Here is a 12,633-nt window from a genome sequence, read left to right as displayed (position 1 = left end):
TAGTCAAAATACTGACTCATATAAAGCAGAAGTAGAAGATAGACACAAAACACATTTTAGGATGGATATGCATTATATCAAAATAAGCATACAAAATCACAATGACCAAGATTTTAACGTCACAAAGATTGGACATCTTAGTGCAATATTGGGTTACATATCAACATCAGGCTGATGTTTTTATCCAGCGAAGGGTTTTTCTACTACAACTTGAAAGGAGGATAAAATGTTATGAAGACAAAGATGACCTACACATAACATTATCTCTTCACTTCTAGTAATGAGACTATGTAAAAAAATGAAACTATAGCATTGTCATATTCATCAAGCAAAGCAATGATATGACAAAAAGCCTAAATTAGCATTAAATTCAAGTCATTCAGCCAAGAATACAAATTATTTCTTTCCAAAGAACTGATTTACAAGGCTACTGCTGTAGAAAAATATAGACCACCAAATGTTAGTTGGACCAAATAACCAACCAATCTTCACAATAACAATTTAATTGTGCAAAAAATCAAGATAAGAAATAAACACAAAATTAAACCATGATAAAGTAGACAAAATGAGTTAAAATATAACCTTAAAAATGTAGACATGGTATTGAAGCTCTCTTCACAATATAAAATCCCACAGTTCAGTAAGTGACATCCACGTCATGCCAAGAATTGCCACACCCAAATGTAGAGAAGTTAGGCTCCCAAAGCACCTCATACTCTACTATTAACAAGTGCACATAATCCAAATAATGCTCTTTTGTCTTTACTCCAACAACATAGTCTAAACCTTCACCCCTCTTTGAAGATCCGACCACCCCTTTGGTTCTTCCTTTTGTCTTTTATGCCAAGTCTTAGAACTTTAGTCTCCATTGCGGCAGACTTAAAGGATCAACCAGCTATAAGCATCTATGGCAACCAAAACTTTTATTTGAAAGGCATCCATTGACTCAAAAAATACCCTTAAACACCACGGCCAGATAAGATCAATCAATTTGTATTAATCTCATACGCCAAGAGACCCACAAGCATAGAGACAATGGGTTTTTTTCTGAATTAACTGTTGTATCTTCTTATTGCCTAATAATTCAAATACATCCTTTTTATGCCGTTTCAACCTTAGTTCCACGTCTGATTTTGACTCAGGTCTCTGAATTTGTATTCCTTATTACTGCTTTATCTATGTATATTTCTGGCCTAATTCTGCTCTGAACCTTCTCCAACTTAATAATGATTTTCATTCTATCCCTTTTCCATTCCATATCCTTTTAAGATTTCATATTTTCTTGAGACACATCTCTTTGGAAAGAGACGTCCATTTAAAAGGTCATGTCTCACCATTGTTGTCTTATTATTCAAATGAGATCTGCACTTCTAATTATAGATTAAAGAATCATTTCAAATGAAGTTCTCTTCTCCCTTTTATACCTCACGTTTGAGGGTCTCGCAATTTTTTATTTCATGTCTTTTGACCATTCATTAAACTTTAACAAAATTTTAATTATTTTAATTTAAATCTTTTATATTTTTATTTTATTTTTATTTTTTGTTCATTTATATTTTTTATTTTATGATTAGTATTTATTATCAAATCCTATTTCAAAATGGGGACATTACTAAGAAACCCTAAAAACTAGCCAACACTTGCAAAACAGGATGGCATAAAAATGGGGACATTACAGAAAAGAATGCCTCGAAGTTGTTTCTTTGAAAGACTACATGTTACAAAACTCTTGTTGCGCTCACTATTTGTAGCTTGTTAGGAAATTGTTTTAGTTAATGATTGTTTCACCTAGAAGACATTGGGAAAGAGATTCAAGATCAGTCTAAAATCATAAGCTTTTTGATCAAATTCCTAGGCAACAGCCAACCTCAAATACATGTCTTTGCAAGATCAACATGAACCCCTTGATCATCAACAAATCCAAGGTAATGAATTTAAGCATGACAAGGAAGAACTTACTGATATTACTTTTGAGCTTATGTTTGGTCAATGTCTATAAAAATTAGCACTGATGCTCTAAGTGCAATTGAAGGGGGTAGGTAGAGGAAAATTAAGAGATAAATGGCATGTGTCATAGAGTGAAAAAGCTAGTGATTAATTAAATAAATAAAGATTTATGTAATTAATAGAGGAAACCAATTAAATAAATAAAATATTTATTTAATTTAGGGAAAAGATAATTTAAATAAATAAAAATATTTAAAAGGCTAGAAGAGGATAAGTGAATTAATTAAATAAATAAAAATGTATTTAATTAATAGAAGACTTAAGATAAAATTATTAAATAAATAAAATATTTATTTAATTAAGCTAAAACAATTTTAAGTGTCTACATTTTGCCCCTCTTTGAGACAATGCAGCTTGTCGCGTTGGCTTAAAGAAGATAAGATGAACTGATACAACGTTGCCCCAAGACAGGAATGATATGCCCACTCAAGAGATTGATCGAACAGATTGATGGAGATTGATCTCTGGATAGATTACGGGAGAGAAGATTGGATAATTGATATTGCGCAAGTGAGTAAGTTGAAACGCACATTTGATGGAAATGCATAGTTGATGAGGCGTAGCTGAACAAATGATGGAAATGATCAGTATAGCTAGGTTGATAAGCTGAGCAAGCTGATTGAGCTGATGAAGCTAATAGGGATTGATGCTAGCGCAAGATAAGGTGATCCAAAAATTGATTGATTGATCCAAGGGCATTGTGATTACAAGAAGCAAGTTGGTTGATTTGATAAAGCGATTAAAGATTCAGAGACATGCATCAGTTGGATAAAGCGTTTGATTGAGCATGCTACAATGAGAGGAATGAAGAAGATGATGAAAGAGAGATAAAAGGGATGATGAAAAGAGAAAAGTGACAAAAATAAGAATGATGAGAAAGAGAAAACAAAGGTGATGAGAATTCTTGTGCCTCTTTTAAGTGTTTATATCATCATTGAGCTTATTATGGAAAAAGAATAAAACTCATCTAGATATGGATAAGATCGAAATGAATCATCATACCAATTGCGTGAAAGAAAACACATCAGACAAGAAAGGATCGTCTTAGTTTGTATCAGACCGTTATGTCCTTGATGATCTTAGATGATCATGTCCTAAGACGAGTCATCGTATTACTAAGGAACAATCCACAAGCAGCAAACAAGCATTTGATTGAGCATGTTGCAATGAGAGGAATGAAGAAGATGATGAAAGACAGAGATAAAAGGGGTGATGAAAAGAGAAAAGTGACAAAAAGAAGAATGATGAGAAAGAGAATACGAAGGTGATGAGAATTCTTGTGCCTCTTTTAAGTGTTTATCTCATCATTGAGCTTATTATGGAAAAAGAACAAAACTCATCTAGATATGGATAAGACCGAATTGAATCATCATACCAATTGCGTGAAAGAAAACACATCAGACAAGAAAGGATCGCCTCAGTTTGTATCAGACCGTTATGTCCTCGATGATCTTAAATGATCATGTCCTAAGACGAGTCATTATATTACTAAGGAACAATCTACGAGCAGCAAACATGTGAAGATGCCCCATCCTCATCCTCGCCTTTTTAGTCAAAGACATCTTGGAGATAAAATCTCTAGTCAGAGACATCCCGGAAAAGCTAAATTATGGCATCCAATCTTTGGTGTGCAGCGTACCTCAATAAATGTCAAAAGGTGAGAACTGATAACCTTCGCTGACAGAATCTACGAAGGAAAATATGCTGCTGCAATGGCTAAAAAGGAGTGATATAACGAGTAAAACTTATTGGTTGCAGAGCTAGTTTATGGATTTCTGCGCAGCTTGTACGCTGTTCTCATGTTAATATCGAAACAGAGAGATTTTCCACTTCTCATGTTTACGGGCAAAATGCTAATCCTACTTCCCACATAAACGTAGCCAAAAAGCTTTTTACGTACTCATGGTATTACATAAAATATAAAAAACCTTTAATTATTTCAAGTAATTTCTTAGCATCCTACATAGAGTCAAATACGATGCCAGCACTGGAGGGTTGCCTTCTAATTGGTGAGAATCATGGTATGTTTAGCAATCCACAAACTTACAAACGTACGAATCACCAGAAGTTGATGAAGGGTAGCTTCAATTTTTGGATGGTTTTGATGGAAAGAATCTACTAATGTTAATAATTTAACCAAAGAAATTTCTGATATAGGTGTAAACTTCAACCTGTATATAAGAGACGCTGATATTCTATTCAACCCTTTTGTATCCATAAAAGAAGCCAAGTAATAAATATTAAGAACGAATCAATACTCCATTGCTATTAAAATTCATGATCGAATTTATGCGAGCGACAGTATGCACAAACATTTGAATTACATCACAGAAATCACAAAGGAAGTGTAATCTGATGAAAAGGGGCAAAAGCCTTCCGATGGGTATCGATTTAAATACTGATGGCCATTTGCGAGTAAACGAATAGAAAAAAGTGAATGAGCAGACCTTGGGGACAGCATTGCCGAGCTCCTTGGCATGGGCGGCATAGTTTCTGCCCACAGCAACGATCTTTGTTCCTAAACTCCACAACTTACCCGCTCCACTCATTCTTCAAAATAACCCTGATAGGCTTAAATGTAAAAATTAATCAGTGAGAAATTTGTCTGTGATATATGTCCAGCATTACATTCTTCTCCGATTAATAAGTTAGAATATGATCTTTAACTAAGAACAATCAAAAATTTAGAATTGAGGACGACCTGAAGATTTGGCCCAATGAAAATTTACAGAATAATATGTATATTTTTTTTAACTGTATGAAGCAATCAAAGATTACAGAAAACAACAGAAATACCACCTGCCGGAGGAAAAAGAAAGACGGCAGAAAGCAGCCGCAGCACAAACCAACAAGAATGTTGATCCTATGTATTGTATAACAGAAGGTCCTGTGGAGTAGCTTAGTTAATTTTGTAATGACTAGGAGAGCCGTCCACCCCAACTGTGGTCACTCTAACTTTCAAAAAAAAAAATTAAAAGCTTAAAGTTAGTTTCAGTTTAAAAATACTTGAAATAAATGTGAAGATTTTTTATGTATAGAGAGATCAAAAAGTAGTTATTTAGAAATACTGATTTATTATTGTTCTAATAATTGAATACTTTGGCCATCACAAAATCTGAAAAATCTCTCACACACACATATATCTATGTTGTCAAATAAGGAGGCAACTCCCTTTCATTAAACATCAAATAAAAACATTACATCATATTTGTAGGGATTAGTGATAAAATACCATATCCCATATTCTATTTTCAAGGGCCTATTTGCAATCTCTTGTCGCATCAAATCATTGTTTCCATTCATGAACACAGCAAACTCATCTAGATTGTATTTCTTCCCCTCCTCTTTTGTAATGCTTTATTCAACTTTGTCTTTTTGTCGTATGTGTTTACGTCAAAAAAGCTCAGCATCAAATTTGTGTCAAGAACTATTGTCAGCTTGTCAATGGCCAGACATACTAGATTTGCAAGCTCTTGTTGCACCATCCTCTTAGCCCTACCAAGGCACCTCAAGGTGTAGCCCAACACCTACACGACTTCAAAAAAGAGATTGGTAAAGACCTCTCCATCATGAACATATCTATTCACTCTAAAACCCGCCCGCAAAACTTTGATCACTATCATATGCTCATCCTTTGTTCCTTTCTAAAACAAATATGTGATATGCTCATCTAGAGTTTCATCAGCACATATGCATCTAACTCTAAAGCTCTCTGCCATCTCCACGGGTGCATATAACCAATATTGTAGGGTTGTCTCTATAAATATACTAGCTTCTTGCTTGAGTCTTGACCCCTTTGAGAATTGTAGACATCTTTCATAAGATATGGATTCATAACTCATTCTAAAAATGGATTTTCTCAATCTAGGTGGTCTTTTTTATCTTGTTTCGTGATTGTCGCCTTTACATCTTACCATCCGTCTAGAACCTACAGCTGTGATATCATCCTTTGAATGCCTTGCAGGAATACCTAGAGCTCTCAAGTCTAACCAGTCATTAGCACAATCAAATCTTAATTATCGCTTCATCTTATATCCTACTTCGTATTCATTGGGATCAACATCCCTTATCATTAAAGATTTGTACCTCTGAGAAAGTAATTTCAAATCTGATTTAGATTTCTTTGTTGGATCAAATCTTATACTTCAGTATTTTTTGGGGAACATTAGTCATTTAATATTTCTCTCTACTTTAATCCAAACTACATTAGATCTATATATGTTGTATTTCCTTCCCTTATATTATAGTATTCTCCTTTCTTGGTCCTTCATCATATGTTTAATACATTTAATTTGATAAATTAAGTAGACATTTAATTTTATTCTAGAATCTTATTTCATCATTTGCCTAGGGGCCTGCTTGTAAACCTTGCTGCTCTTTTTGCAATCTTTTATAATGTGGTTATTTGCTTATTTTTTTGTGTGATCTCTTACTATCAATTCTTCCAATCCATCCCACCTTTTTGGATTGGAGTCAATTGTTACTACTGCCTCCTGTGAGACTCCCCAATTGACCAATCTGTTTGCAACTTGGGTGTGTGCAAGAAGTTGAGTCCACTTTTTGGCTAAAAAGTGGAAGTGTTTTCCCTGTTTTTCAAAATTCATCTCAATTGACCTAAAAATTTGAAGCACTTAAAGAATGAATATTGAAAAAAGTCAATAATAGAAAATGTAGTGCTCAAATTCTAGTTTCCAAATATGTAATTTATTTTAATACCCAGATGATATAAATTAAGTTTCAATAGGCATTTTTAAAACCTATAGTTTAAAAGTCACTTTTTCAAGATTGTACAATGTCTGTGTAGGCAAGCATAATTTGACCTAAATGAAAGTATTTCCCTTAATCATTTTGGGAAAAGATTTGTGACTCGTTCACCTTTGATGGGGATATTGTTTTTGTAATTTTTTTCAAAACATTGGTTTTTCGTTAATTTTTTATTGGGCATAATTGTTATTTTGAAAAACCTTCATGTATGGCCAACATAACTTGACATAAACATTTTTTATTTTTTATTTTTTGAAACTATATAGAATTGTCTCTAGTTTGATTCCATTTTTTCAAAAAACTTAAAAACAAAAAAGTTATTTTTTTTATTTATTTATTTAGACAAATTGCTACCTAGGGGTAGCTACCTTTTCATTACAAACAGAAAATTACATTTTCAACTACGAAGAGAGTGAACCAAGGTCCTAATGGCCTTAATTAAAACCAAAAAGTTATTAAAAAAATAAGAAACCCTGTTATTTCAATTTTTATGGACTTCTTTCATTAGAAATTATTTTTAAAATATAAAATTAATCCAATTTTAAAACAAATTACATATTTTGAATCTAGACAATCTCTTTTGTAATGGGTTTTCATTGTTTCAAAAAAACCTGAAAATTTTGGTGTTGAGTTTATATACGTCCAAAGTCATTATTTTGTATGGACATCGATATGGCCTTCAAGTTGTAGGTCAAACCAAGTCCAAGGCAAAGGATCAGCTCCCCAAGCCTTTTTCAAAAGTGAAATCAAAAGCAAAAGTTAGTGCCAAAATTCATTTTTACAAGATCCCATTTCATACCATTTCTTTTTATATTGTTTATTTTTTAATATTGAATTTGACATACATAAATGAATTTTTTTAACTTTTTTTATATTGCAAATGGCTTATATATCATGAAATATAACATTTAAGTATTTAAGTCACATTTCAATATGTCTTTAACTTATATTTCATGTATATATTGACAGGATGTTTGAGACTGGTTTCAGATCTCTAAGGGTTATAATGCAGATTCTAGATTTTATAAGGTCTTATAAATTTTCAAAGTTGGTCAAATTTTAGTAATCAATAGGTTCCTATCAGTATTGTATCCCTCTCTCTATATCACTCTCTTTATCTCCCTTGATCTCTAGACCTCTCTCTCACATCCTTAACTATCTACTCGTTGTCTCCTATCTCTCTCTCTGTACAACTCCCCTCACTCCATCCCTATCTCTACTTCTCTACATATACCTCTCTCTATCTTTCTCTCCCTACCTACCTATATTTCTCTGCATACATCTCCTTTTCACCCTCTCTCTTCCACCCTCTTCTCTCCACTTCTTTCTATCTTCCTTCCCTCCCTCTCACTCTTTCTCCATTTCTACATATGGATCCTTATTCCCTTCCCTTTCTCCCACTCTCTACCTATCCATCTATTTCTAGTTATTTCTATCTCCTCTCTCCCTCTCTATATTCATCTATCTCCTCACTCACAGTCTCTTTATAAAAGTAGATAGGGAGGGAGGAATAGGGAGGGAGGAAGAGGTAGGTAGAGTGACTGAGAGGGGAGATAAAGAGAGTGAATAGAGACATAGATGGATAAAAACAGCGCGAGTGAGGAAATATAAATAAGTAAAGAGAGATGGATAGGCAGAGAGAGGGAGAATGGGAGGGGTGGAGAGGTAGAGAGAGGGGGATGGGAGGGAGAAAGAGAGAGGGTGAAAAAGAGATGTATGTAGAGAAATATAAGTTGGTAGGAAAGAATACAAAGGTATGCAGAGAGAGATAGAGAAGTATATGTAGAGAAATAGAGGTACGTAGCGAGTGAAGGGAGATGTGTAGAGAAAGAGGAGACAAAGAGTAGAGAGTTATGTATGTGAGAGAGAGGTAGAGAGATATGTCTAGATTTTCGGAGAGAGATTGAGATAAAGAGGTAGAGAGGGGATAGAGGGGAGATAAAAGTAAAGAGGGAAGGAGGGAGGGGTAGGTAGAGAGAGTGAGAGGGGAGATAAAGAGAGTGATTGGGGAGATAGATGGATAAAAGGAGAGGGAGAGGGGAGATATAAATAATTAGAGAGATATGGATAGGTAGAGAGGGAGTGAGGAAAGGAGGGACGCGTGGGAGGTAGAGATGGAGAGGGAGAGGGGGGTTGGAAGAGAGATATATGTAGAGAAAGATAAGTTGGTAGGGAAGAAGAGAAAGGTATGTAAAAGAGATGGAGAGGTCTATGTAGATAAATAAGAGGTAGGTAGGGAGTGAGGAGAGGTGTGTAGAGATATAGGAGACAGAGAGTAGAGAGCTAAGGATGTGAGAGAGATGTAGAGAGAGGATAGAGGTGAGATAGAAAGGTATATTTAGAGTGAGATGGAGAGGTATATGTAGAGAAATAGAGGTAGGTAGGGAGTGAGGGGAGGTGTGTAGAGATATAGGAGACAGAGAGTAGAGAGCTAAGGATGTGAGAGAGAGGTAGAGAGAGGATAGAGGGGAGATAGAGAGGTATATGTAGAGTGGGATAGAGAGGTATATGTAGAGAAATAGAGGTAGGTAGGGAGTGAGGGGAGGTGTATAGAGAGGAGGTAGAGTAGAGAGTTAAGGATGTGAGAGACAGAGGTAGAAAGATAGATATAGTTTTGGGTGAGAGAGAGAGAGAGAGGAGAGGTAGAGAGGGGATAGAGGGGAGATAAAAGTAGAGAGGGAAGGAAGGAGGGTGGTGAGAGAGAGAGAGAGTGAGAGGGAGAAAGAAAGAGAGGGTGGAAGAGAGATGTATGTAGAGAAAGAAGTTTGTAGGAAGGGAAAGAAGGTATATAGAGAGAGATAGAAAGGTATATGTAGAGAAATATAGGTAGTTAGGGAGTGAGGGGAGATGTGTAGAGAGAGAGGAGACAGAGAATAGAGAGTTAAGGATGTCATGGAGTGGTAGAGAGATAGGTATAGATTTTAGGAGAGAGGGGAGAGAGTCCGATAGGGAGGGGATATAAGGGAGCTAAAAGTAGAGGGAAGGAGGGAGGGTGGATAGAGAGATATAAAGATGAGTTAGTAGGGAGGGAGAGAAAGGTATGTAGAGATAGATAGATAGATATGTATATGTAGAGAAATATAGGTAGGTAGGGAGTGAGGGGAGGTGTGGAGAGAGAGGAGATAAAGAGAAAAGAGTTAATGATGTGAGAGTGAGAGGTCTAGATTTTGGGAGAGAGAGAGAGGAGAGAGTGTGAGAGAGGTGGAGAGGGGATAGAGGGGAGATGAAAGTAGACAGACAGACAGACAGACAGAGAGATATATATGTAGAGAAAGATATATTGCTAGGAAGGGAGAGAAGGTGTGTAGAGAGAGATAGAGAAGTAGTGTTGAGAAATATAGGTAGATAGGGAGTGAGGGGAGACATACATAGAGAGAGAGGAGATAGATAATCGAGAGTTAAGGTTCTAAGAGGGTGGTAGAGAGATATTGGAATTTGCATGAAGATTGAATTAATGAAATGTTGTGTTGCCATTGATGTCAATTAACCGGTAATGATGTTGTAATAATGTTGTTTTGTAACCGATAGGAAGAGATAGTAAAGGGAACTACAACCGATAGGTGAGCTTGTGGAAGAAACCGGTATTACTTATGAAATGAAGAGATCAATCGGTAACCCTACCTGTTGATGAGACCAAACCCTAACTGATGGAGCTTGGTGAATTAGTTGTAGCAGTTTATGATCAAATGATGAATGGTAAAGATTATGACATGAATGCATGTTGTATGAGAAGAGTTTCAAATGATTTATGGCGTGTAGAGATAATGGTTTTATCTTAGGAATGAGAAAGTTCATTTCATGAAGTGGAAACCGCATGATGAGTTACAGAGTTTGATGAAGCGCTGATCAAGGAGCGGTCGAGGTTGCCTTGAATGATGTGCAATGATTACTATGTAATCAAATGGTCATACTTGAACTGATTTATTTGTAATCTCTATGAGATAATTAGGTTTGTGATGTGTTACCGACCTATTGATTTGTTTATAAGGTCAATGAGTTGTTTTGTTGTAGTGTTGGCAATTTATGGTTGAGAGTAAGAGTGAGTGGTTGCCAAACTTGATAATGTATCTGCAATATGTGTAAAGGAAGATAGGAGCATGAAAAGGATTTGAACAAGCAAGTGTACTACTATTCAAACAAATCGGCAAACCCTTGTTGTTCTCTAACAATTACAACAGTTAAATCCCCTAACTAGGTAAGCTCTAACAAGCTTAGTGTTATCTAAATCCTCTAACCATGTGATCCATTAGATTGGATTTCAAATCCTCTACGGAGGTTACTCCTAACAAGGTATTGCTTCTAATAGGGCATTATAGTCAATCCCTTAACCAGTTGGTCCCTAATAGGATATGTTCTTAATAGGACTTTTGTAAAAGTTTTAACAGGCTTGGCTCCTAACAGGGCGAACTTCAGAAGAGTTCAGAATACTTGTGGGTATTCATCCCCACCGTAGTTTTTTCCCATTTGGGTTTCCACATCAAAATTATCATGTCAAGTGGTGAATGCTTTTGTGGTTATGAGTGCTATGGTTAAATTGTTTAACTACTAAATCCACTTAGATATGATATGATGACCGACACCAATCTGAAATATGTTTTAACTATTGTTAGTAAAGTATTTGAATGATTTGGTTAAAAGGTTTTGAGAGTTTCAAAGTTGTTTTACTGTTAGTCTTTTATACCAGTTAACTGGTTGACTTGACAAGTAATATTGCATTTGATAGTTTAGTGTTTAAACCAGTCAGTTATGAGTTTGTCTAGAGAGGTTGTTTTTAAGTTTGGTGAAAGTCTAATCAATTTTCTATCTATTGATTCACCCCCCCTCTTAGTAGTTGACCAGATCTTATTGATTCATCATACCATCAAGAGATAGGTATAAATTTTGGGAGAGAGAGGAGAGAGTGAGATAGAGGGGTAGAGAGTGGATAGAGGGGAGATAAAAGTAGAGAGGGAAGGAGGGAGAGGTGGAGAGACAGAAAGATCTCATGTGGAAGAGAGATGCATGTAGAGAAAGATAAGTTGGTAGGGAGGGCGAGAAAGATATGTAGAGAGAGATAGAGATGTATATATAGAGTAGAGGTAGGTAAGGAGTGAGGGGAGGCGTGTATAGAGAGAGTGGATAGAGAGTGGAGAGTTAAGAATGAGAGAGAGAGAAATAGAGAGATAGGTCTAGATTTTGGGAGAGAGAGATCGTAGAGAGTGAGATAGAGAGGTAGAGAGGAGATAGAGGACTTGAGTGATATGGAGAGAAATGGATCTAGAGCTCAAGGAAGATAAAGAAAGCGAGATAAAGAAAGAAACAACATGCTGATAAGAGCCTGTTGATTACTAAAATTTGACTGCCTGAAAATTTATATGATCTTCTAAAATCTAGAATTTTTATTATAACTCCTAGAGATCTAAAACCACTCTCAAACATCCTATCAATAAATAAATAAAATATAGAATAATATTAGCATGGCAAAGAGGAGGAAGGTGCTAGGGTTTTGCAGGCCTCAGGACCATCAATGGATGGATTGATGGCAAAGTTTGTGGCCTTTCAATAGGAGATATGGAGGCAATTTTCAAAATCGGGCATGGTGGCCCCCGAAAAGAGAATGGATGGCTCTGGCAAATTCCTTTTTTAAGACTTCCAATCATGGATCTAATAAGTCTTCTTAGCAAGAAGTGACCACAAGGAACAAATGGGTTTTTTTAGATTTGAGATTGAATGGGACTTTTGACTTTTGTAAAATAGAGAAGAAATTTTAGAGGCTTAAATCTCAACGTGATGTGCAACGTAATGAGAAGGTATTCTCTAACCAAGAACATTCTACAATGGTTTCTTTGTTGATCAAGGGTCAAGCCTAGAATGACTTGGTTT

At 35.6% G+C, this 12,633-nt stretch overlaps 1 protein-coding gene across 3 annotated transcripts in view; it reads right to left on the bottom strand.

Annotated features, from left to right (window-relative positions):
• LOC131047116 (probable acylpyruvase FAHD1, mitochondrial) overlaps positions 1 to 4,903 on the bottom strand; it is a 296,277-nt gene extending 291,374 nt beyond the window's left edge. Inside the window, exons 1-2 of one of the 3 annotated variants that reach the window (XM_057980961.2) lie at positions 4,807 to 4,903; positions 4,455 to 4,570 (exon numbers count right to left, since the gene is read on the bottom strand). In XM_057980961.2, coding sequence (XP_057836944.1) covers positions 4,455 to 4,556 — 102 coding nt within the window. In that variant the 5' untranslated portion in view covers positions 4,557 to 4,570; positions 4,807 to 4,903. Of the gene's footprint in view, positions 1 to 4,454; positions 4,571 to 4,708 lie in introns of all 3 variants that reach the window. The other 2 variants (XM_057980959.1, XM_057980960.2) reach the window with 2 other exon arrangements.
• Between the last annotated feature and the right edge of the window lie 7,730 nt (positions 4,904 to 12,633).

The sequence above is a fragment of the Cryptomeria japonica genome, chromosome 2 (assembly GCF_030272615.1).
Source record: "Cryptomeria japonica chromosome 2, Sugi_1.0, whole genome shotgun sequence".
Taxonomy (NCBI): domain Eukaryota; kingdom Viridiplantae; phylum Streptophyta; class Pinopsida; order Cupressales; family Cupressaceae; genus Cryptomeria; species Cryptomeria japonica.
This window is presented reverse-complemented; position numbering and strand designations above follow the sequence as displayed.